Source organism: Paramisgurnus dabryanus, chromosome 10 (assembly GCF_030506205.2).
Source record: "Paramisgurnus dabryanus chromosome 10, PD_genome_1.1, whole genome shotgun sequence".
NCBI classification, from domain to species: domain Eukaryota; kingdom Metazoa; phylum Chordata; class Actinopteri; order Cypriniformes; family Cobitidae; genus Paramisgurnus; species Paramisgurnus dabryanus.
In genome coordinates this window covers 27800896-27828705 of record NC_133346.1, presented here as the reverse complement: position 1 = coordinate 27828705, position 27810 = coordinate 27800896, and the positions used below count along the sequence as shown (strand labels likewise).

Genomic DNA, 27810 nt, shown 5'->3' with positions numbered 1-27810 from the left:
TAAGCGATTTATACTTTTGCGTCAGACCTATGCTGTAGCCTCTATGCTGTAGGTTAAACGTTAGTTTTCATTTATAATTCTGCGTCATTGTTCTTGTCAACATGTAATTACACATGCAGATCACTAGTAGACAGTGTTCAGTGTTACAGTATCAAGGCAAAAGCTAAAGAAGAAGCAGCTTGTTGTGTATGTTGTTGGAGAAGCACCAGCACTGATGGAGGTAAATAGACAGTGACTTTTCTTGCAGCCCAAGTTAAATATCGCTCTTCAACTCGGTCCATCTTTGTTTTACTATTGCTAGCGACAGGGGCGTCATGCACCAATTTTTTTTAAGGGGGCACAGTGTGCAAAGCTTACAGAAATGTGTGCATACATAGTGATGGTCGTTTTCGAAGCACTGCTTCATGAGGCTTCGAAACATTTACGAATCTTTTGTTTCGAATCAGTGATTCGGAGCGTGTTTCAAACTGGCCCAAGTCACGTGATTTTAGCAAACGAGGCTTCATTACGTCATAACTGTTTCGAAAATCCGATGGTTCACCACTAGGGGAAGTTGATCACAAATGACCAGTGTCTAATTTGTTTAGGTGAACTCGGGTCAGTTTTATTATGCAAGTTCATAAAACATTTATCCGATCTGACTAATAACACTACCATTTAATGACAAAAATGTGCATAATTAAGGGTAGTTAGTTTTAATGATTTGTTTGCCCCAAATAAAACTAAAAACACATAATACACTTTTAACTATGTCTTAGTTAAGTTAAATATTTTTTTAAACATATTTTAATAAAAATCTTGCTATTATTTTGTAAAAAAAAGTTTAAAATGTTTGGACATATCTGCTTTTACACTCTTTTGACCAGCAGGGGTCGCCAGCGTGTGTGGTGTTTGGAACTGCTTTGAAAAACTGAATCAATTTTCGAAACAATTCGTTCAATCAAGAGCTTTCAGTCTTTTCCATGGCACTATTTTGAGCCTTCCTGTTCCTGCCTTCATGACAAAAACCTCCAAAATAAAAGTGTTGACTAACTTTCATATCAAATACTATTTAATCGGAATAATGACATATTGGCATCATATTTACATCTGGAACGGCATGTTTTTTATTTACGTTTTGTTAAATGACTTGTTTAATTGTGTCAATGCATTTTGCACAACAACTGCATAATCCTATACAATTAATGTAATTTTAAATCCATAAAGTTTATAAACAACGAAAATTACATAGCCACGTGATTGAGTTTAATGTTCAATAATGATTAAAAGTTTTTTTAGATAAAAATTATTAGAGGAACGGATTTTTGCATTCAACTTTACCTCATATGTGAGCATGTGTGATTCCGCGCCCCCGTGAACTCTGGCGAACTTTGGCGTTGTACCAAGAAGATGAATCTAGAAATCTCTACTAATATAACATTGAGACGGTCACATTTTAAACCATACATTTTCTACACAGAGGAGGTTAACTGCACATTACCGTACTGGGGTTTGGAAATGTTGTGAGCGTTTCTTGCACGTTTTAATTCCTCGGATAGCAAAATGCAGCAGCAACAGCAAAGAGCTCGTGAGCGTGCTCTGACGTTGATGGCGTCAGCGACTGCGCTGTATGCAGCGCCTGCCGCCAGAAGTAATGTAACACGATCAAAACACTATCAAAACGGCGAAAATCTCAGAAAAGTGACAAGGATGCAGCACAGAATTAATAATATTGTGCATAGTAAACAGATTAAAAGACAAATAACAGATTAATGGGCGCTTCTTTGATTTTGAGGCTCAAAAAACCAAGGGGGCAACTGCCCCCTCAGTTTGAATGGGCATGATGCCTCTGGCTAGCGGAAATGCGTATGAGAAAATGTGTCTCAAATTGGCCTTTACTCAACTAACCCCTTCCCTAATCCCACCCATAGGCTAACAGTCTACAAATACTCTAATGAGAGTTAGTTGACATGTCATTGCAAAGTGGACTATAAAAAAAAGTGTAACCCTAATTTGGCAAAAAAAAAGCGTTAATAAGCCTTAGTAAGCACTAAGATTCGGCTTTCATTTTAGTTTTTTTTAAAGACTTCCAGCTCAATACCTCATAGAATCACTACAGATCATGAAGGTAATAGTATTAAACAGGAGAATGGTTTTGAATACGGAGTATAAACATAGGCCTGCTGAGAGGAAGCTAATAGACGTGAAGGCAAAAAGGTTAGGTAGTTAGCGTGACTCAGCATTTCCGCTGTGAAGCACATACTCGTGTGGTGTAGGCCGCCTCCGGGTCATCCTCCAGCACTCTCGACAAGCCAAAGTCAGACACCTTGCACACCAGGTTGCTGTTGACCAGAATGTTGCGGGCAGCTAGGTCACGATGCACGTATCCCATCTCAGAAAGGTAGCGCATGCCCGAAGCGATGCCACGCAGCATGCCAACCAACTGGATGACTGTGAACTGCCCATCGTTCTTCTGTTAGAGTGGCAAAAAGATATTATATTCACAAATGTGAGCCTGATTTGGAAACCTAACCATGACTACTTGTTCGGATAAAACAACTTATTTGTTTTTGAATAATGTGTTGAAACAGTTATATACTGTAATGATGGTACTTTTAAATGGAGAAAGTTTACCTTTAAAAAGGTGTCAAGGGATCCATTTTCCATATATTCTGTTATTATCATCACGGGTTTACCTTGAAGAAAATAGAAAAAATATTTTAGCTTTAAAATCATTGTTATGTTACCAACAGAATTTCCACCACTATTGGCCAATACATTTCCATGATTTTTAAAAGTGTGTATTCAGGGCTTGACATTAACACCCGCCAACCCGCCAAATGCGGGTAGATTTCGGCTGTGGCGGGTAAGACAGCCAATCCCACTAGCCACTTTGGCAGGTTGAATATAATTTTTTAATTGTAGTTTTCTTAAAAGTTATGCGAAATGATAAACAATGCGCAATGCGACACTGGAAACTACAACTCCCATGAGCACTCCCTGCACCCAGCGCAACGCACAGAGACTGTTTGTTTAGACCCTCGTGCGATCAGCGGATCATTCCGGACCAAAGCGTCACCTTCCAGAGAGTGCGCGAGAGTTGATGGATTTGCGAATGCGCAAGAGGACGCAGTCTGAGCTCATACACACTTCGGAAAAGATAAAACAATTGTATGTAGGCTAAGTGATTGAAGAGATATAAATTGTGTGCACACTCTCAGGGCAATAGCGGAGAGAAATTCCTGAATGCACACGATATCGTGTAGAATAGGTTTCTGCAATAGAATAAGTTTCTGCAGAGATAATTCAATTTTTGTGACAGACTTTTCATAGAGATCCCATTCAGACCGATCTTTAAAACAGACACGGACATGCAGCCGCTTGCCATAGGGCAATACTTCCAGGTTTAAAAAGTTGCGGAAGGGTGCCACCTGGTGGATAATAGCGGTATTGCGGAAAGCCGGAAATACTCGTTATTGGCAGGGAAGCGTTTTCTCTTGATTGACGAGATATCTCGTCAATGGCGGTGAAAGAGTTAATTTGGGTGGAAAGACTAAATTTGAAATTCAATCGGCATATAATTTAGCTATACCACGTAAATTTGCTCGAATTAAAGTCATTTTAGGAAGTCAAGTTTAATCATATAAAATGTATTTTACCAGCAACAAAATTGTGGCCAGTGAAAATGCTGAGTGGCTAGTAACTTTGGAAAACAAATATAAAAAAAATTAATGTCAAGCCCTGTGTGTATTAATCTAATGTATTATTCTTAGCTTTTGCAGAATGATTCTTGGCACTCATTATCTGGTCAGGCTAAAAACTAGCCAAACCAGCTAAAAACAACATCTCAGGTTAGATTAAGGTATTTTATTGAGCCAGGCTTGGTGACCAGCTAGATCCATAATGCTGGTGTAAATCTTTTTTTATCCCTCAGATTTGAAGTTCTTCTATGAGCTGATCCTAATCTTGTTTTAACCTTTCAGTCATATTGGTATGCACAAGGTGACATGCAAATATTCCTTACACCAAACATTAAATAATTATCATTACATGTGTGCACTTACTCTTGGTTACCACTCCCTTCAGGTGTATTATATTGGGATGTTCAAACTGGCCCATGATACTGGCCTCGCCCAAGAAGTCCCTCCTCTGTTTCTCTGTGTAACCAGCTTTCAGAGTTTTAATGGCCACTGGGATCTCTCTCTTCCCCGGCAGCCGCAGCAGACCACTGCACACCTCACCGAACTCGCCTGCGAACGGGAGGCAGAGCCATCAATGACCCGCGGCAGGAAGAATCCAGACAATGAAACGCCTCATTTTGTTCGGGCAGATTTCCCAAAGTGCAAAGCTACTGAGGTATGAACCTGCTTCCTATTGAATGAATAAACTCTTGCGGGTCACTCTAGTGTTTATAGTGCAGCAGTTTCAGGGCGGCATTTTAAGCAAAATCCAACCGAAATAAATCTATTTGACATTATTGTATGAAAATATTTGTACTGCAATGTCTGTTTGAAGTTTCTTAAGCATATTTGATAGAATTACATGGTATACTTTAATATATTGTATAGTACAGTGTTTCTACATTCTCAGGTATTGTCTGAAAACCTTAATGGTTACGACCTGGGCTTAAGACAATACTATAGTCTGTGTAGTTATTGTATGATATGCAATTCAACACAAAAACTAAAATATTTTACAAATGAATTGACCACAATGTCTAAATGCAAAAACAAATCAGAATTTAGTTCAGTGTGAAAAAAGCCCAAGACACTCCGTATCACATTTTCCTTTTCGGGCAGGGAGCATGTAACCCTCCTGAGACCTGTTTTGTTTTACTTATGCGCAATTCACTCACCGGCTCCAATAACCCTCTCGATGGTGATACAGGAGACATCAATCTCCTTGGCGAATTCATGGACAGCCTGGCTGGGATCTTCGTAGGTGTGGGGATCAATATAAGTTCGGACCGCTGGGAATTTGACTGCGAAGAAAGAACACGAGGCGGAAGACAGAAATGAAAAATTGTTGCTTCCTGTCACTTCGCAACACTTGTAGGGTTATCTTTTGTGATGCAATGTAAGAAGATGTATGGAGTGCCAAGAGATGTTTCTTGTGGTTCTCTCTTGAGACTCTGTTTGTACTTCTTAACAACACTGACAGATTGCTTTTGCAATGCATAATAGCATAACTCATAACTCTCAAAATCCACCACGCTTCTGTATGTCACTCTATTATTGGGTACATGGTTGGTGGGTTTGTAGCCGAATGATTAATAAACAGGATGACACAAAGGTTGCACAGACAGTATGATTATAGATATAAATGCGAAAACTTGCCAGATTTGCGTTCAAATATTCTGATAGTTTGCAGAATGAATCCTGACAGGTTTATGTACAATATCTGGCATTATAGGTGGTATAAATACTATAACCAGTTGATTTTGTGTATGCACTGTATATGTGTGTTCTCTAGGGATCAAACCCACAACATTTGCACTGCTGGCACAATTAGTTGCCAACTGAGCTATAGCTTCTGAATTTAAAAGTAACTGCATAAAAAAAAAAACATGGATGTAAAGTTGCTGTAAAAACATTCATGGCCTGACGTCACTTTGCCTGAGGCTTATGATAATCTGACACAAGCCAATTGAACTCTGGGTGAACCTGAATGTGTCCGTCTGTATGTCTGCCTCTTAGACTTACTGTGACCATTGTGAAAATGCATTTTCTCTTCATCTGGATCCTGCTTGGCTTTGCTGTAACCACAGCGTCTGTAACCACAGAAGACCTGCATTAGTCGGCTAATTTAAGAAAAGCATCTCTCTCAAAAATCACACATTTTCTCTTGCTATACATGCAGTGCCAATAGTTGAATGTGTCTGAGAGATAAAGAGGGGCTGGTAAACAATGGAGGCTGAGCTGGTAATGTTTTTATCTCCTCTCAACACGAGCACACTCTAGAGATAACCATTCACAAACACACACACATGCTATATGACATATAAGTCTTAAGTGAATCCAATGCATCACTGTTTAATCTGTCAGCAGAGTGTGTTTGTGTGTGGATTTTGGATTGAATAAGAGAACATCCAGCCACAACACTGGGCCATGTGTGATACACTTGAATGAGCCAATGATGTTTCACGATCTGTAGAGATGAACATCTGAAATAAGGATTTCATAGTACAGTACTAAGATGTTGCTGGCAGGGAGACTGGTGCAAAATTTACATTACATATTGACTATCAATTTACATTAATGCATTTGACAGACACTTTTATCCAAAGTGACAATGCTTTACCTTTAAACAAGTGCTGGGAAAAGATTCATTGCGATTAATTGCATACAAAATAAAAGTGATTTTTTGCATAACATATGAATGTGTGCTGTGTGTAATTATTATATAAATACACACACATTCATGTTTGTATTTAAGAAACATTTACATGTGTAAATATATTTATTTCTATTTTTATATATTCTACATTATATAAAAATAAATAAAAATTATATATAAATAAAAAATTCTGAAATGACTAAATGTATGTGTGTGTGGTTGAATATACATAATAATTAAACTCACATATAATGCACAAAAACACTTTTATTTTGAATGCGATTATTCGCGATACATTTTTTTACCAGCACTAATTTCAACTTTTTTTTTATTAAAGGCGTTCTAAGCGAATCTGCGAGACGTTAGTTTTTGTTGACGTTTGAATTGTTTTCAAACAGACGGAGCGTAGCTAACTCCTCCCCCTCCCTTCCGTGCTTTCATGAACGCGCCCAACCCCACCCCAAAATCCAAGGCGTTTATTGGCTGTAAACCCTTTGTTTTGTTTTGTGGTGCTAGGTTTGGCCACTATGTTGATATTGCCGTTTGTGAAGCCTGGGCTGTCTACAGAGATCGCGTTTTTTTACAGTTTGATCAGCGGACAGGCAGCAAGCAGATAGTGAGGAGATGTTTCCGGTATGTTTTATGGTCTAAAACGCGTCAATTCGCTTAGAGCGCCTTTAATAGTACTATAATAACCCACTATTTTTTATTTGGTACATCAGGGTTTGAACCATACTACCATTTTTTTACAATATGCAGTAAATATGCAGTATGTAGGAAATGTAGTATGTAAGCCTTAAAACTTTAATTTTGGGGGGAATATTGTGGTATTTTGTAAGCTTCATTATTTTGTAAAAATTCACGTGCCCTCATAATCTTTAATAAAAAAATTTAATGCTCTCCTCAAAACAATCTCTTTTTACTTCCAGTCATGAGGAATGGTGCAAGGGCGGGGCTCGGGAGAAGATCGTAACGATTTGCAAATTGCAACATGACCCATCTTCCAACGATCCAATCAATTCTTGATGGACAAATTCAAATCCCAGCCTAATCTTTTATCTCATTTCATAAACCGTTTCACTCAGATATACGTCACCATGGGATAATAAGACAAATAAATTCCTACTTCCGTTTCATTGTGACTCTAAGATAGGGACACACCAAACTGTTTCCAAGAAGTACAGTAGCGTAGACCAGTGGTTTTCAAACTTTTTTAGGAGCGACCCTAATTTAAAAAAATACAAATTATGCGACCCACACTCTACCCCCCCCCCTTAGTAGCATGAAGCAGGGCGGGGCCGAAAGCCGTCATAGTGGAGTGAGCCCGGTGAAACGTGCACGCGCGCATCTGTATGTATTACCTAATGAGCAGACCCGACGCCAGACACAAATTCACGGATGGGCATTTCATTTTTTCAGGGGGCACAAATGAGATCAACCTCACTGCAATTCATAATATCATTAATTATGAAAATGGGCAAAAAACAAGGAAGAACTGACATACGCAACACAACGGAGGAGTCGTAAAGATTGGACCTAGCCTATACTGAAGCAGTCTAAAAACACGTCGCAGGGCTCGACATCAATGCTTGTCCGCTTATCAGGGACAAGTAACGTTAGATTAAAACGCCAATAACAATCACCAAAACACGCTAATGATTCTGCATCCTTTAGTCTCAATGACAACCGAAAGTGCATAATGTAATAACGCTAAGTTAAACAAATAAGTGCAGCAAACACAAAGTGAGTTAACACTGACAAAGTGGGTTAAACATACTGCGGTAAAAATGTGAAGTTTTTAATAACATGATACAGTTAAGCTAGCCTAGAAATCTAGACGCACCCTAGCGGCTGCAAAATATATTTGCTGCCAGGGTTTAGTCTAGGCACTCACAATACACTTAACAGCTCCAAAAACCAAAATTTGGTCAGGCCAATCACATCGTGTGTAGCGTCTGTGGGGCGGGCTTAACATGATGACGACAGAGCTGCGACGGTTCCTACTTGAAAACTTCGTTCTTCGTTGCTCTGATTGGTCATAGCGCTATCCTATTGCGTGCAGAGGCATTTTGAGGGACAACCTTATATCCCGCCCCTTGCATTGAGCCGTTTGTGTGAAGAGTTGCCAGACCTTACATCTTGATGTAGGTCTGGCTAACCAGGCTACAGTTAAGCAGCATCACATCACGATTGAAAATGTGACAGATTACATGACAGTTCACTAAACAAGTAATTAATATTAAGCCACTTACATTTTAGACGCAATGTTGACTGTTTTTGTGGTTTCAGCAGCGAAAATAGTTCAAAGATAACAGCAGAACCATAACGTGTCAGTCTTACTGCAAAACTCAACCGTGTCGTAACGGTGGCGCTTTGCTTAGCAAACAACTAAACATTTCCGCGCTCACTTTCGACAAACCAATCAAATACATTAAAAATATATATTTTGTTAAATCAGACCAAACACATTTTTATTTAGGAGTTTTTATTTCCCCTTGCATCATTTAAAAAATGGCTGTGACCCCGTGGGCAATTTAATCTGCTGTCTATGAATTTAATACAGTAAGCTGCGCACGCACATGGGTCATGTGACACACACAGTGGTGGAGTATTTTTTTATTTAGTGTATTTAAAATATATTTTACTGTGCTTTTATTCAAGTGTGTTGTAATTATTATAGTTTTTATAATAAAATTGAATAAATTATTTTAGTAACATTTTTTTGAAATCTTTCTTGGCGACCCAGTTTTTAATTTCCGCGACCCACCAGAGGGTCGCGACCCAGGGTTTGAAAACCACTGGCGTAGACTGTAGGGTTGGCTCACATTGATTGGTGTTGGGTTCAAAGTTGCCCTGACACAATCTACTGAAAGTGGCCAAATAGCACGTCTGATAACTTCCCATACCAGCAGGAGGCAGTAGTCAGTATTCATGTCAAAAGGAAAAACAGAAAAAACTAGTGACAGCTAGGATACAAAACATAAACAAAGCAGCGCTCGCTTACCAGTTTCACTCAAATCTCCCTCACCACAGACGAATTTGTGATCTATCTGTAACAGCCAATCAGAATCATCCGACTCCCAGACGGGCACCAGCACCAATTCAATATGATGAATCAGCCAAAAAAGTCAATGGTGACGTATTTTAGCTGACAGTGCAGAACACACTGAGAAAGTCAGTCAAAACCTGCCCGACAGACGACTGTTGGCCTGGTGTGTACATAGCTTTATTGTGCATGGTATGGTAATCACAAATTACCTATTACATTTGCCTATGCAGTGCAGTACAGTATAGGGACAATAAAAAAAAAACACATATACCCGAAAACATTTTATAATTTAACGAATTATAAATGGTGCTTTGTTTAGTTGTGTATAGAGTAGCCAATTGTTCCTGAGTGTGCGGGGGCCGGGGTTTTGGCTGTAAAGATTTATCCCCCTGGGGAGATACCGGTGTCTCTCTCCACTTGAGCAGAGCTGATAAGTTCAAGTCTATCCGACTAGCACACCAACCTTTAAGCCACCTGCAACCTGTATCTTATTTGATCTATATACTATCAATCAACTCTTCTCATTAAGTGACACACCCGAAATCCTAAGTGGAACCAGGTCCTCTTTACTGAAGAGTGTAAATTCTATGCATATAAAATGGAAGGTGATGTTTTTTCCATATACTCCAGTATAAGACCGTACTCCAGTGTCCAGTTAGAAAAATTTAACAACATAATTCGAAGTAAACAAATATTAAGATTGGCATTAGGGTTAAATATATTATTAATTAATAATGTTTTACTTATTCATTTAGCTGACACTTTTATCCAAAGCGACTTGCAATTGATGTCAGAGGTCGCACGCCTCTGGAGCAACTAGGGGTTAAGTGTCTTGCTCAGGTACACAAAGGCGAGTGTTTTATCCACTGCGCCATAGGATCCAGCCCCACCTGTAATACTGGCAGAGCTACAGAACCTTTCTGTACATGCAGTGTTTGTGAAAGAGATATGTAACAATGAAGTGTATCATAATCTTCAACTGATGTCCTCACCTCAACCGAAAATCTTTACATTATCATCTTTAAATCATAGCAGCAGTAGTCTCGTGACAGCTACACTAACAGCCCTGTCCCGCATCAGCTCGTTCTTCAGACAGCTTCCTGTAATAGCCTTCTTAGGGTGCCCTTGTAGCTCATTCATGAATAAGTCTTGACCCGGTAAGGCCAAGAAGGCTATTAACAACCCTGATTGCTTCCTGCAAAAGAGCGTGCTTCAAAACCATCCCAATGACATGAGAGGTGACGGAAATGTCAAGGCTGTGGCCCGTACGATACACTGATATACACTTTAAGAGTAATTGCTTCAAACCATCTTGCCCTTGAGGGACTTCCTAACCCTTGCTTAAACAATTTAAACTGCCTTTCAAATGGCAATCTCCAGGGTTGTTAGGATTTCCGCTCGCTGATGTCTTTTTTGTTGAGTTCTTTACCTCATGCCAATGGTAAATCTCAACATGGACTTGACAGCTTTGAATTGATGACTGCAGCTCTGGTCAGAGGTGAAGGTCGAGGACAGTCTTTCAGAATGTGCAGGACCAAGGGTTCAGAGTTTGTCTCTGTCTAGTTAGCACCTGCTGGTAGATGTTTTTCAAAGGTATTCTGATGAAAGTGGAATAACATTCACCAATATTTTATTATTATTTTTAAAATGAAAAAAGAAATGTAAAATGCACTTTTAATTTTGGCTGCCTTTGATGTCACTGATTCAAGTGAGATTGTCAAATGTGTCATGATACTTTTTTCCCGCTGGCTTCAGAGCGACTAATTATTGCATTTATGGTTCAGGTGATTGGCTCAGAAGTGCCAATGAGCAAAGATGGCAGACTGCAAGGTCGTATCCTCAGGCTGCATGCTGCCAGCGAGTGCCATTGAGATAAATGGGAATGTTCACAAATCTGTCCAGTAATAAAGACCATCTGGGACAGAACAGGTTCCTCAGAGGTACAATAGAGATGCTTTGCTGTCATATTCACATGTTTAGATTTACTTACATTCCCTGGATACTAGGACTGGGTAAAAATATTGATTCTCTTTTCATCAATCTTCAATTTAACAAACCAGCATCGATTTGGAAAATCCCTGAATCGATTCTTAATGTGCATGCTTTACTTCAGAGGCAGGGATTGGCGATAAGGAGTCTTTGATGACCCAGGGCAAGTGTGAACGATGCTCTGGATCATTGACAGAAATGTCACATGCCGCTTGGGCAAGTGCTGCATCGTCATAAAAGTTTAGAATTTGCACATTTTAAGACTTGCCAATTTAAATATTACAAACATACTAACTTACAAAAAACTAAAATTTCACAATTATCATTGTGTGAATGTGAATAATTAAAAAGAAAATGCATGTGTTAACAGTATAGTGGATCCAAACAAATTACATGTCTGCAAAACAAAACACGTCAATGAAATATTGATAACCCATCATTATTGGATTGAATCGAAAACACACACACACACACACACACACACACACACACACACACACACACACACACACACACACACACACACACACACACACACACACACACATTCTGGTTTCCATGTTTTGTGGGGACATTCCATAGACGTAATGCATTTTATACTGTACAAACTGTATATTCTATTCCCCTTACCTGCCCCATTCCCTAACCCCAACCATCACAGAAACCATTCTGCTACTTCACATTTTCAAGAAACATCATTCTGTTTGATTAATAAGCTTGTTTCCTCATGGGGACATCAAAATGTCCCCACAAGGTCACAAAAACACTGGTATTCCTATCTTTGTGGGGACAATTGGTCCCCAAAACGTGATAATTACCAGGTACACACACACACACACACACACACACACACACACACACACACACACACACACACACACACACACACACACACACACACACACACACATATATATATATAAAATTTCCAAGTTGGTTGCAATACCCTGCAATACCTTTTGAATACAGATGATTATTCTCCAAACAATCTTGCTTTTAATGTAAAACTTAATATTTCATCCACTTTGAATAAACTTCATTAAAGCAAACAAAGAATAAAAAGACGATCTACCGCTACGGGACTTCCAGTGTAATTCCAGTGAATTGCACACTGTTTATTATAGATACTGTAGATCTCAGTACTGTATGTTTCCTCTAGTCGGTGAAGACAATAGCATCCATTACTGTCTCATTTCAACATGTTTTGCCTGAGATGAATAATAGGACAGGGTGTATGAAACAGGATATTGTTGTTGGCTCTTTGTGTGCTCTGCCATTGTGTTTGGTGATCGTGAAAACAAATCTTGAGCAGATGTTTACATTAAGAGCGAGCAGGCCCTTATTTTCGCACTGTAGTACTGTGGATGTTGAACAGGACTGACTCTAATTCTCTCTGTGATGGCCTTCTGCTAGCTCAATACATGGCAGCTAAATTGATTTGCATATCTCATATCCGTAGTGCGAACAAAATCACTTGTATATTGTATTGTGACACAGAAAATTAAGTCTTTAAATAGTAAGTCATAAAAAACATCGATAGTCATTTCTATGACATCTGTGTATGCAATATCCCAAAATATTACATTAATCATAAAATCATTAATAATGAAATGTATATGTAATCTCAATCAACTACGGGGATAAGCTTTTACATTTTTGTTTAAAGTGGTAGCCAATCCTAGGTTACCCCAGTTTTACTCTAACAATTAGTGGTGGAGAAAAAAAAAATATTTCCAATTGTGACATACAGTATAATGGATATTGTAATGAAATGCTCCATTGTGTTTTATTATTTGGCCAAATGTAAATAATACAAAAAGAAGTAAGAAAATGATCGTGCAAGCTCTAAAGTCTGATGTTGACAAAAACGTAAAGGATCAGGATCACAATGTATTACAGCTATGCACCTGACAGACACTTTAATCCAAAGCTAACTGCAGCACATCAGTATGTATGTTGCATGAAATTAAACCCATGACCTTTGAGTTGCTAACACAATGCTGACTCTCAAATAACAGATCACTGCAGTAACTAGTAAACCAATTTTAGTATTATCTTGTTGCCAATTGTTGCAATGGTAAATGCTCAGATATTAGTAACAAATATAGACATTGCTGACTTTAAGATTTACCTTTATACCTCTGTGTTTTTACGTCTGTGTATGAAATGTGCTTTATAAATTAAATTGCCTCGAATTATATATAAACACAATCAAACATGTTCTGGAAAACAGATTCACTTAAAGATCAGGTCGGTTCTTACCTGCCGCTCATCAGGAAACCTGTGACCAGAGCGATGAGGATAACACCCACAGTTACAGCTACAGCAATGATAGGAACCTGACCCTGTTCACTAGATGCCGCTACTGTCGAAACACAAGAATCAAAACAATGCGGAAGAGTCAATGGGTCATTAAAAAAAGCTTCTGTACCATTTTATATCAATAATTTTTTTTGCCAAATCCATAAGACACTCTCAAAAATGCTGGGTTATTTTCTAGCCAGCGTTGGGTCGGGACGAACCCAACCAGTTGGATTGAAATTAACCTATGTTGGGTTGTTTCAACCTATTGTTTGGTCAGATATAAACATTTTCCCTGGTTTAACAAACAAGGCTTTAGGTTAGTCCTAGACTAAATCACATGTTCAACTAAAAATAACTTGCACAGACATATCTTAAAATATGCCAGTGCCATTGATTTGTCTCGAGATAGACACCATTAACTCTTTCACCGCCAGCGTTTTTAAAAAAAGTTGCCAGCCAGCGCCAGCGTTTTTCATGATTTTCACCAAAGTTTAATGCCTTCCAGAAAATGTTCTTCTTTAAATAAATAAACATACAATATACCAAATGAAAGAACAGACCCTCTGCTTTCAAACAAAAAAAACCGTTTCATCCTACCTTTAGTGGTTCTTTTGCAATCAGCTTTTGAATATGGGTAGGTTTTTGCAAAAACACCATATTTTGAGCAAAAAGCAAAAATAATTCCATATTTGTGACGGACTTTTCATAGAGATCCCTTTCAGAGCAATCTTTAAAACAGACACGGACATGCAGCCGCTTGCCATAGGGCAATACTTCCGGTTTTAAAAAGTTGCGGAAGGGCGCCACCTGGTGGATAATAGCGGTATTGCGGAAAGACGGAAAATCTCGTCATTGGCGGGGAAGCGTTTTCTCTTAATTGACGAGATATCTCGTCAATGGCGGGGAAAGAGTTAACTTCTTTTTAAAAGTCGTTTTTATTAAAAATGCTTAAACATTTTAATTTAAGTAAGGCCTAGTCCTGGCTTTAGCTAAGCCTTGTCTGTAAAACCAGGCCTTTATGGATTCATTTAAAGGAGCGGTGAATCACATACTCAATTTTAACTTGATAATTTGTTATATAAGAGGTCATCATACTTAAATGAACATCCTGCAAGTTTCAGAACTGAAAACGTCCGTGCTACTGAAATATAACAGTTTTTGGCACCAAGCCAGTAAAACAAGCCAGTGTGGAATTCGGAAAAGTATGACGTCAAAGTAGAATTGAAGCACCTCCCCATAGCCAAATACAAGGACCACTTTTGTAGCCCCGCCCACAGCTTCGCGTGACACACGTGTGTCTCAATCAGTAAACATGTCTTTAAAGATTGCCAAATGTAACCAAAATTACTTTTAAAAACATTTTTTCTGAGAGACTTTTATTTTGACGTGGTGATCTGAAGTAACCATGGAAACGCATTTTCGGTTGTGGAAGAACGGTCTATGGGAAGAACACAGACGCTGGATAACGGAATCTCAACATTAGGAATGCGTAGATAAAGTTTGCTTTTGAAGAAGTTCCAGCTCAAGTGGGGAGTGTTTACTTTGTGTACACGGATTCATTTGTAAATAAGTCGATGCTGGATTTGCAGAGAGACTATGATTAAAAACACCACTAATATTGGATCTGACGAAAATGACACAGCAGTACACAGTAAGTTTATTTAAGTTACTGCGTTTCACTATTGCTTTGTTAGAAGAGATCGCTTTATATGTCCTGTTGTAACATCCGTGTCTAAACACGTATGTTTGACTGTTTTAATGTACTAAAAACATTAAACGATTAATAAAGATACACCACTTAACAACATGACTGTAATTTAACGGTAGAAATATACAGTGTTATTGATAAAGAAGGATTTATCAGCCGCAGTTTAGATTCTGATGCCCGCTTACTGTGTTGTATACGGTAATTTAGGTGAGTTGCGTTTGAAAGGTCCAACACTCAACAAAGCTTTTTTTATCATATAACTGTGGTATGTAACATTACGTGTATCTAAGAGCAACCTCACAAGCACAATAGAAATATACAAAGTTATTGATAAGGATTTATCAGCCGCAGTTTAGATTCTGATGCGCGCTTACTGTGTTGTATACGGTAATTTAGTAACGTCGAGTTTAAATTTTTGTTTCTACTTTACTATACGTATTGTCATTTATGTGTATTATCTTTAGCACCCAGAATCTTTTGCTGCTATTTTTACACATTAATGTTTTTAAAACATTTGCCCACATGTAATGACGGGTAATGAAGCTGTCCAATCATAGCAGTGGGTGTTTACGTCCAGGTCTTCAGTGCGGCCCGCCCCTTCAAACGAACCATTTCTCCAGCAGCCACTAATCCATGTTTCAAAATAGCCTATTACTTATTGCTTTTGATGTTTTTGAATGTAAAAACCATGCGAACATCACAAGTAGACATCAGACAAGAATATAAAACAATAAAATCGATAAATTCACCGCCCCTTTAATCCAATGACTATATTTGTCCCTTTTTGACACAATGCTGGGTTGAAAATATATACTGAATGCAAGCTTGAATTTATGTATTACTCCGAAATGCGTCAGCCCACAATTTATGAAGCAATGCAAGACATATGCAATTTTCAATATTGCCACAAGGGATTAGTGCAAAATGTCTTTATTACATCCAGTTTTTATTTCAGGTCAATAACTGTCATGGGTATGCAATATTTTCTAAAGAATCCTGCAAGTTACTGACAGAATGTGTATAGCTAGCTACCTCAATAAATAATACCGCTACAGCAAGAATGCATGTTATTTACACAATGCTTTGCATGCATTAAGCTTTGCATCTGCATATTTCTGGCTTTGGGCTGCCTATTTGAGTCATGATTAACATTATTATAGAATTCATAGGAGTGCTAATGTTCATTTATCTTCTTTTTTACAACAGCAACATGGCTCATCCAATCAGAACTTAGAATTATAACTAATATCTAGTTTATGATGTACATTCCTATATTTCTTTGTGTTCAGCCAACTCACAGTAAGGACTGGTTTCAAACTCGAAGCGACGACTGAATCCTCCATAGCCCGCGGAGGTACGTGCTCTGATTTGAAAGATGTACACTGAAGACGGTTTAAGACCGTCCACAACAGCATCCGTCTCCTTTGACTTTACAATGGTGTAGCTGGTTTCCTGATCCTGGAAGAAAAGGAGGAGAAAAATCATCAGAAAGAATGAGAGATAAAGTCTTTATGTCCCATGAGAGGACAGCAAAATGTGTATGTGTGTTGAGGGCCCAGTAGAGAGGATCGGTTTCACATTCTTCATTGCCTTTGTTTTAAAGCCCTGTGTTAAGTGCCCTGTCCATTAGCTTTCAAATGGGATGGTGTGGGTCGTCATAGCTTTTCTGGTTCTAAGTGCCTCATATCAGTGTTTCCCAGACCGGTCTCAAACACTGAGGTCATGCTGAGCTAAGGTTCGTTTTCAGTGGTATTCTGTATTTAAATGGCTCAACAAAGCAGCTGGTAAATGCTGCAAGGTGAGGAGCAATCAGAAATGGAGATCAGAGAGGGCTTTGGTTTCAGGCTTTGTGTGGGTTGTCGCCAGTGGCGTGGTCTGCTGAGACAGCCTTCAATGGGTAACATCACGTCATTAAATGTTCTTTGCACAGTGTGCATCTAATGGATTTACATTCACATATGTATATGCATTTGGAGGAAAAAGCTAATTCCAGTGCATTTTAAGTATACATTTGCTTTAGTGAAAGTGACGTATTTGCCAATGTATGGTAACCCATACTTGGAATGTGACCTCTAGATTAACCCATCCAGTGAATAGTGAACACACACACTGCAAGTCGTGAACACCCAAACACCCAGAGCAGTGGGCAGCTATCCCTGCATCGCCCAGGGAGCAATTGGGGTCAAGGGCACCACAGTCACAACCCACCAGTGGTGAGCCTTAAAGCAGCAACTCTCAGGTTACAAGCCCAACACTTTAACCACTAGGCTACAACTGCCCCTAGTATGCATGTTCACTACAGTGTAAAACCTAAAAGTTAACTCAACTCAAACCATTTAAGTAAACCGGAGCATAAGCATTAGTTTTAAAACACATACATTTGAGTACTGTGAACTTAAACAAATTGAGTCATATGCAATTATGCACTTATATTTAAGTTCACACTACTTAAGTATAAGTGCATAATGCACATGACTCAAGTTCACAGTACTTAAATGTATGTGTTTTAAAACTTAAATGGTCTTATGCAACCGGTTTACTTAAATGGTTTAAGTTGAGTTAACTTTTAGGTTAAATTAAGTTAACTGTTAGGTTTTACAGTGTAGGAAGACTTATGAGCTGCTATTGGAATGCTCAGCAACAAAATTTACATACGTTTCTTGAATCAGGGATGCTGGTCAATATTAGATTTTTTCTTGAACATGTTTTCTTGGGTCTCTGTCATAATCTGAAGTTACCTTCTCAAAAAACTTGATCTCGTATTCCAGTATGATGCCGTTGGGTCGGTCAGGTTCTTGCCAGGACACAGCGATGCTGTTCTTTCCAGTTTTGCCTTTCTTCACCACAGATACAGGAGACGGAGCTGAAAACACAACAGTTACGGTCACTTTTCACCTTAAATCAAGAAGAAAATATATTTTCTTGCGTGATACAGTGGAGTCCTGATGCAATGTGTTGTAATTACCAATTGCAAGTTTCTAAGACTATATGCCTGAGACTAATTTATGATAAGACCACCCCCTTATCTATTTCTAATTAAATGAACATATCATAGTGTGTGGATTACTTTAATGTACTTTATTCTGTTCAGGGAAAAGGGAGTTCATAAATGTGAAATATTTTAAACGTCAGTGCTAGACACAATTAGACAGATTGGTCTGGGGTCTTTTATCTTCGCTAGCTGATCTCTTTGAGAAATTGCTTTGAACATGGATTCTGGCAGTGATGTATTTTTTATGTTTATGCAACATAATTACTGCCAACCAAAGATTGTTGCTGAAATATGTCTTTATTTATCTCATTCCCATACATTTTGATTGAAACAGGCCTTACGTGGCATATTCATTTACTGTTTGTAAACACACCATTTACACCCGACTCCTCCAAACAGCCAAAGACCCTGTAAAAAGTCCTGGCTCACCCATTTATAAACTATAATAAAATAGATAGAAATTATGTGAAGTCCATCAGAAATTATGTTTGCCTCACAAACATTTTATACTTTAAAGGAACACTATGTTAGCCTAGAAATCTAGACGCACCCTAGCGGCCGCAAAATATATTTGCTGCCAGGGTTTAGTCTAGGCACTCACAATGCACTTAACAGCTCCAAAAACCAAAATTTGGTCAGGCCAATCACATCGTGTGTAGCGTCTGTGGGGCGGGCTTAACATGATGACGACAGAGCTGCGACGGTTCCTACTTGAAAACTTCGTTCTTCGTTGCTCTGATTGGTCATAGCGCTATCCTATTGCGTGCAGAGGCATTTTGAGGGACAACCTTATATCCCGCCCCTTGCATTGAGCCGTTTGTGTGAAGAGTTGCCAGACCTTACATCTTGATGTAGGTCTGGCTAACCAGGCTAACACTATGTAGTTTCCATGTAAAAATGACTTACAGCTCCCCCATGTGGTTGAAAAGCGCGGGCTGTGTTTCCTACCTTCCACCACCACTTTCAAAGTGTCCTTGTAGCAGCTAGGAGGCTGCTCAGGTTGCAGCAACAGTACAATTTGTCCAGTTAAAAGTTGTTCTATCACTGAAATAATTTTAGAGACATTATTTAAAGCTAAAAAAAAATACATAATGTTGCTTTAAGGTTGCTGGATATCCAAAAGGCTGACACGTATTTGGAGGATAGGGTTTTGAAAAATGTTTAAAGACATGACATTACATACTATTTATTTATTTTTAAATAAAAGTCCTTTAGAATTGGTTCAATTAAATAGTTTGAAATAAAATGTAAGATACAATTGATGTTTACATGAAAAATGTCTGGATACAATGGTAGAGTGTTGTTGACAGGGTATTGCAATATAGTTGCTAAGGTATTCTGAGTGTTTTAAAGGGACACTTCACATATTTCACTTATACAGTAGACAACAGAATTCACATTTAAGTCTTGCTGGCCTTAGATGTGACTTTGATACCTTATTTGAAGTCTATAGAATGTTTTTTTGTGAGTGTGGGTTTATCATTCAAGTCTCAAAAGCACTAATCCACAAAAGGAATTGTACTTGAGGAATTTTCATGTACAAAGCACAAACTGAAGTTTAAAGTGCCTGGAAAGTCAATCTTAAAAATGTCTCTAAAGTCTAAACACATTATTAATGTTAAAAATGTATTGCTAAAGCATGCCAAACAGACTGTAAACTATGTAGTACTGAATTGCAGCGTTAGACCATTAAACAGTTTTCACCATTTCTGAATTCAGGATTATTTGGGCAGGGTGAAAACAGTGGCTCAATGACACATTCGGGTGGCCTCCCCCCTAACACAATCACAATCATTCAGGCCGTAGGATTATTTTACAGTTGGGAAAGACGACAGCTTGGTTTTAGCGCAGACAGCGGACACGCCCCTGCGTTTGAGAGCAGAAAATCCTCCTGCTTTTCCAAGATTTTGATCATTTATTTTATTTACTTGCTGTTTTTTTCTATCAATCAAATTTGTTGGGTGCTGAATAACACATTTTCTGTGGTGTGACAAACTCAGAACACATTTAATATCTGACTTTACAGAGACTTGAGACTTGTGTTTGCGAACAAGTGTTTGTTTAAATCACCCATAGCCTTGATGATTCTTGCTTAATTTTATTTTCAATGCATTTTACATTAAATTTAACAACTTTATTTGTAAACGTTAGTCTAACATAGACAGTATCAACAGTGTTGCGAAATCTTAATATAATAGAAATGTAACAATTACCAGTTAATGGTTAAGCCATGAAAAAAATGTCCAATGGTTAGTAATTAGTCCAACAGTTTTAATAACGTTTAATCATGCCAGTGTCAAGGCTTGAAAACCCCTGTCCAGCATCAACCAATGTAAACAATAAAGGGAGACAAACACATTCATTCTCGTCTGCTCCCATGTGTCTTTGATGAATAAGGAATTTTAATCCAAAAATATTAACATTTAGGGAAATCTAATTATACTGACATATGTTTACAAATGTCCTATTCATTTTCCATTAAATGATGTCTGATGAGTTTAAAGCACCTTTCTACTCTGTTTGTTTCTTCCACGATTGCTGTAAGCACAGGTGTTGTGCATCTGACGCCTTTGTCATGAAGTACACCCGATTTCTCAAAACATACGCAGACAGATGAATTGCAGATTTGTCCTGTGTTTGTATGAAAATGGTTAACAAAACCATGATTAAATAATATTAAGTAAAATTGTTAAGAAACCCATGATTATATAATAACCGTGAAGATTTTGGTCACTATAAATTTGATTTGAAAAATTTTAATACATTTTTATATAATAATATAATCTATTCATATGTGATTACATTCAAATATATTTTATATAATTTTTAGACAGACTTAATCGTACATTCATATTTGAAGCAGTGTTATTCCACTGTAGTAAAATTTGATAAAAACGGCATCATATCTAAAATGCATGCCCGCAACTTTATTTAAAACTTTAAATTCAATTGTCAATTTCCCACAACTTTTCTCTCTCTAGCTTCTTACCTTTCCTCCCGTAAGGCTATGTCTGGTGTCACGTATATGAGAAGACATAAAAAGACTATCTCTCTATATGTGGAACCCTGAAATCAAACCGGCTTTATATTCCTTGAACAGAAGTGTCGGACTGTGTCCATGAGATAAAAAGCATTTAAGTTCTCTGGACGATCCCTAAGGCGCTGATCCAATAGCTCAATAGAAGCTCATGATAGAAAAGTAGAAAAGTATTTTTTTTCATCCTCTCTTTCCCAAACAAAGAGTAACTGTATCCTTTTTGCCCAAACAAAACTGTAATCATTCCTATCTTAAAAGCCTGAAACGGTATACTTGGCAACCTGATCCGCAGGCCAACAGGAAAAGAGGGGGTATTGTGGAAGGTGGATGGGCCACTTAAACGGTCTGGCAGCCTGTTAAATGTTTGACTTTCAGTCAAGTGGGAGACACGCTGCTTTGAGTTATTGATTCTCAATAATCCTTAAGGTCAGCCTAGGGAATTTTGATCTATATTGGTGACAGAATGATACAAAAACATCAACAGGAGGTCCTTCAGCAAAACAGTTACAAGGTGTGATGGTGCTAATATATCCAAGCCCACATGGATGCTAATTTAAGCTAATTTTATCATGCTTTAATTAATCGCATTTGGTAAAGTAGTTAGGTCTTTAAAGATGTCATAAAATGAATAATAAAAGTTCACTTCTCTTTTGTTATCTTTTGGTCTTGGTATCATTAATACATCCTGCAAGTTTCATTGCGTTAAACACCCTCCTTATCAACAATGTAATCATTTATGTAATCATTCTCTAGAAAAAAAAATAGCTGGATATGTGACGTCACAATGTTGATTAATTTTCATACCTGTTCCAGAACAAGGTAATAACACTTTTTTTGCATTGTTTTGTATAAATTGTTATATTGTTTTATGTTTTATATCTACTTAAGGAGTATTTGACTCGTTTATTGGTCAGTTTTGAATTGCATTGTGCAAGACGGAAGCAACAGATCTGATAACACTGTATATACACAAGCATACGTGTCAAAAACAAAGGAGAACGATGAGTGTGATCACTAGTTATTCATTTATATGTTCCCATTAGATGTGAAAACTTTAACTGTTGTGCTCATGAGATTGTTTGAGTGTTTGTGACATGAATAAACACACAATGTGCTTAAAAAGACCATTTAAGAAGCTGTATGTGCGAGAAAAACTGTAGCTATCTACATATTTATTTCAAATATATTTGTAGTCATGCTTATTTGTGGTTCATTTTAGCTATTTTGTTATGTGATTTTGTCATTTTATTGTGTTTTATGTTGCTACATAGGTTTATTTTAATTTCAGTTCTAGTATCAGTTAAGTTTTTATTTATGTAGTTATTAATTTTATCACCTCAACTTAAACCTTAGTTTATTGCTTAAACAACTGTTCTAATTTTCGTTTATTTTAGTTTTTTCAAATAATATTTATACCTCTCATTTGATTTCATTTTAGTTATAGTAAACTTTAAGTAAAGAATAAGTAAAAAATAAAGTAAAATGAATAGAGCAGCGGCGAAGTCTCCGGTTGCAACATTTTAGAGCGCCCAACGTTTGCTGTTATGGCCATCAGAAGTTGCACATGATGAAAATCTATCATGTGACAACATGTTTATTTGTGTTAAAGCAATTTTTTGCCAAAAATGTTGACATTTGACATGTTATCAATAACAAGCATTTACATCAGCTATCAGTACTTTTTTTATGTCCTAAAGCTTTTTTCGCAAATAAAGCCTTGGATGGACACATGGCTTATTTCACCCTCCTATGTACTAGTTGTTTTTGGCAGAGCAACACAAGGCGCACACTAACAGAAAGCAATTCAACATTTATAAATAAGCTTATATATGTATTAAGCATTTTTAGACAATATAAATTATATTTCTGGTTTTAGCCTATGGTGTATATTATTTAAAGGAGGAATTGTTTGTTCTAATATTATAAATCATAAACTTAACTTTTCTTTTACATTAGCAGGTTTTTCGCTGTCAGTATAAACTAAAGGTCAATAGCCTTAGACCTCAAGCAACAAGGCCAATATCAGTCTGTACTGTATTTCCAGATCCCCCAACAGGTGAAATCACACTGTGGTAATGCAATGAAAATAAAATTATGTGTGACTTCATACAAAAAACATATATGGGTGGTTTCCCGGACAGGGCTTACCCTAGTCTTAGACTAAAACCCATATTTTAGTTGCTGAATGCCAATGTTTTATTTCAAGATGCACACTAGTATTGTTTTTTGTCAGGTTTGTTTGTAAAAACCACTTAAATGTCCTATAACTAAGACCTATTCCTGGATGAATTCAAACCCTGTCTGGAAAAAACTTCCCCATATTGTCTTTAGAGAGCCCAAAGTCTGTAAAATCCACTTTTACAAGGTACAAAAATGTGTGTTGGCAGTGTGTGAACAACCTACAATGAGGAAAATCCACCCATTCCTCTTTTTTAATCGCTATTAAACCACAGCAGTTTCATTAGACATGCTATTTTAATTCTCTTGTTAATGTGATGTCACAGTAACAAAGCCCTGCCTACAGCCACTGAATGGCTGGTTAACTTTAACCAAATGTTTTTCTAAATGTGTTTGTTAGCATGCTGTAGCACTAATGCGGCTAAATACTGTATACTATTGCCTCAGAGTGTATTCACAGGAATCAGATCTATTTTTTTATTTTTAATATATTTATTTTTAATCTATGCTCCCAACCAAATAGGGGCATTTTAGACATGCTATAACAAAAGATCTGTGGGATATTTTGAGTTGAAACTTCACAAACACATTCTAGGCACACTCGAGACTTATATTACATTTTGTAGAAATGGCACATTATGTGCCCTTTAATATATTTTTAGGAGACAGTTGTTTTGAACACACCTTGCAGCTTATAATCACTAGACCACACATCTTTATTACCAAATTTCAATCTATTCAACATAATCCACTGTGTTTGCTGCATAATTAGTATAGAAAATGTAAACTAAAAGTTTTAATATTTTGTTTAGTTCTCTCAAAACACAATTTTACTCGGTTAGAAATGTCAATTCCCTGTTTTTAGTTCAGTAAGTCTTTTCAGTCTCACAATTGTAGACAAGGTAATACACATGACTAATTCTAAAAATGTTTGCAGTATATTTTACAGCTTTCAAAGGATAACACTAAAGCACTAACAAAGCAGATACTTTCAGTACAGAGCAATAAAGTATTTAAAAGTCTTGTCACCGATGACAACTCGCAGTGTGCAAGGGTCTCATCAGAGAGCCGTCTCTCAGTTCATTAACAGATGGAACGGCAGCATTCTACAGGAAACGTGTTGGAGAAAGTGTGATGATAGCACCCTGATTAATGCCTCCAAATGGGAAGTGTTGCCTTCATCTAGTGTGAGAACACAGAAACTTTTGATTTCCGTGCCAGCCGAGGAATCGCTAACACGAAAAAGCAAGAAATGTCATTACATCCATGCTAAACTCGTGTTAGCAAGCTATTTTTGTCTTTTTCCTTAATACTCGCAGTTGTCAAGCAAGCAGCATTAAATAAATAAACTAATCATGCAGCAAAACAGGGATTTTTATTGTGCCTGTGAAATCTTTTAAACAAACATTTGCATGTAATTTACTTAAAGATAGCATGCCGGACTTATGGTTTTCATCTTGGTAAGAAAGGTCACCTCCTTCGTGCCGACCCCGAATGACTGCCAGCATGAAGATCTCGACAGGCCGCTTGTTTGTAAACAAGTGTTGTTTGGGGAGCCCTGCTGAGGAACAAGATGAAAAAGGCCTGGCAGAGCAGAGCGACCCATTGGCCAAATCTAGGTCTGAGATATAGCTCTTGCCAGCAAAAGACTGTGCCAGCCAGAGGCATGCAACTATGGGCTATGAAATACACTCGAAAAGATCTGTCAAACGCATGTGTCCTTCAATGTGTAACATGTGTCTCTATACAAGAGCACAGACGAATATTTATGTTTATCTATGCTAATGAAGACATGAGACACCTCAACACTGTTACCAAAATGCCTCCATCCTCCATGTTTAAAAATAAACTAGTTACGTGAGATTGACAATACTCAATTTGATAAACTAGAATATGTGTGTTATTAGATTTATTGTTAAAAATATTAAAAAAGCTTCAATTTTGTCAAGTTATAACATGCTAATGGCACAGATTCGGTGGAACGGCCCTACAAAAGCTATAACTGTGTGGTGGTAGGCTTTCAAAATGTAGTACCTCCAAGTACCACACAGATACATTTAGGTACTTCACAGGTACATAGCTGTACCTAAATGGTACAAATCAGGACATTTTTAAAGGGCCAGTAACAGAATTTGTACCTGTTTTGAGATTTTACCAAGTGAGCTACATGAAATTAATGGACCATGACAAGGTACAACCCTTTATGGTCTAAAATCCAACATCACAATTTAACGTCCAACAGATGAGTATAAAACTATTATGGTTATATTTTTTAACTCAACAAAGTATATGAGTGTTAATATGAGTGTTTAGATCACCATCTGCAAATTCCCTTTCAAGTCAAGGGATCCACTTACGGATGTGATGAGTTGAAGTGTTCACAGCCGTTTGCCAGAAGAGTTTTGCTGAGAGGCTTTGAGGATACTCACTGTCACAACTCTTTTTAGACCAAAACGTCACATACTTAGCTCTCGGTGAGCAAATAGCGGAGGCTTACGAAATAAATCCACAAAACAGCCTCCACTCACGAGTCTGTCGACATTTATCAGAGAAAGCACTTCAGAGGCTTGCCAATGCAAAGCGCTAATCACTTGCACCTGCAAACTATTCAGTTTGTTTTGAAATCCTGCTCGCTTGAAAACGCTGAAAATTAGCGAGCATTTGATCATCCTACGCGAGCTGGTCCCGGTTTTACAAAATCTAACCACTTCTGAAGAAAAACCAGAATTTATATCATCTGCGTCTTTGTAAAGATGTGCATTAGCATGCTAGTGTTCTGCACACAAGCTATGTTGACTGTGTTGCAGCCGGTCTTGCGTCGCAAAAATGATCATTTTGCCTGTCGTAATTAATAGTGTTTTAAAGAGCATAATTCCTCTGTTGATCTGAGAATAACTTAATGAGCTGAGCAGATGTTGAGGTTATCTCTTTAGGGGGGAAATACTGTACAGTATCAGTGAAATAAATTAGCACCCTAAGACTGTTTTTGTACAAATCTAAACCGTATCTGCATTGCCTTTATGACAGAGACGTATTAGTGCGGAAATAGGCGCAAATATTATGTTAAATATTTCTCCCTAATTTAGGCAATCGTACGTAAAGGTTACATAAAAAGCCTTTGGTGGATAATGGATTACGCAAATGGAAAAGAGAAAACAAATGTTTTAGCCTCAAGAGCAGCTGTAACACCTGCGCTGGTTACTGTGGCACAGTAATGCAGGTCTGTAAGTACACATTTGTTGAAGTTTTTGATTTATTTGGCAAAGCTTTGAAGTTCACTACATTCAATACAGAAACTCGATGGGCAACACTATGATTTTCATTTGGTAGTTGGGCTATTCCGGATATGCAGTTTTTAAATTCTGTATATTTTAAAGCATGACTAAACTTTTGTTGTAAGGAAAGTGTATACATGCCATATAACGCACAGTGACAACACAATAAACAGGATTAAATATAATAGGATACATATAATGTAAATGTTATTACATTGGCTCAGTGGTAGAGCATTGCGTTAGCAATACGAAAGTTTATGGGTTCAAACTTAGGAAACACAGGTGCTTAAAAAATGTTATACATACACTCTACAAAATGCTGTATGTAAAATTTAGTCATTCTTCTTTTTAAAAACCTATCACAATCCAACATTACATAATTGTAAATATTATTCAAATATTTACAATTATTGTCGATAATATACGATTCAAATTTGCTTAACTATGAATTAAACATTGGATTTAAAACCCTTATTATTTTTACTGTTAATATAATTTATGTACATCTTATGATAAACTTGAAATTTAAAATGTATGGGTTATTTTTGACCCATGTTGAGTAAATATTGGACAGTACACACTGCTGGGTTAAAATTAACTGAAAATTGTTTTAACACAAATGCTTGGTTATTATAACCTGTGGTTGCATAACAACAACCTAACAACCTAACATTGGGTCATTTTAAAACCTAACATTGGGTCATTTTTTACTTATCATATTAACCCAATATTTACCCAACATGGGTCAAAAAAACCCCGGACATTTTAGTGTTTAAAACGCTATTGAAATATATTTTAATGTAACTGATTTATATAACAAATCATAGATGATACTCCAAAGAACATTTTTATTAACTGCCAGTCTTTCTGTTTAAGACTTAATGAATAGCACCTAACACCAAGTTAAAAAGCAACTAAACACTATAAAAAATGCAGGGTTATTTTCATTGGGTCAAAAGAGAC

The 27810-nt window shown here is 37.4% G+C and overlaps 1 protein-coding gene across 1 annotated transcript in view; it reads right to left on the bottom strand.

Moving 5' to 3' along the window:
* Positions 1-27810, bottom strand: part of LOC135718267 (ephrin type-A receptor 5) — a 103353-nt gene that overhangs the window by 13508 nt on the left and 62035 nt on the right. Inside the window, exons 6-13 of the mRNA XM_065240580.1 lie at positions 18104-18228; positions 16664-16823; positions 13616-13718; positions 5682-5749; positions 4835-4960; positions 4044-4229; positions 2614-2675; positions 2243-2452 (exon numbers count right to left, since the gene is read on the bottom strand). Of these exons, the coding sequence (XP_065096652.1) occupies positions 2243-2452; positions 2614-2675; positions 4044-4229; positions 4835-4960; positions 5682-5749; positions 13616-13718; positions 16664-16823; positions 18104-18228 (1040 nt within the window). The remainder of the gene's footprint in view (positions 1-2242; positions 2453-2613; positions 2676-4043; positions 4230-4834; positions 4961-5681; positions 5750-13615; positions 13719-16663; positions 16824-18103; positions 18229-27810) is intronic.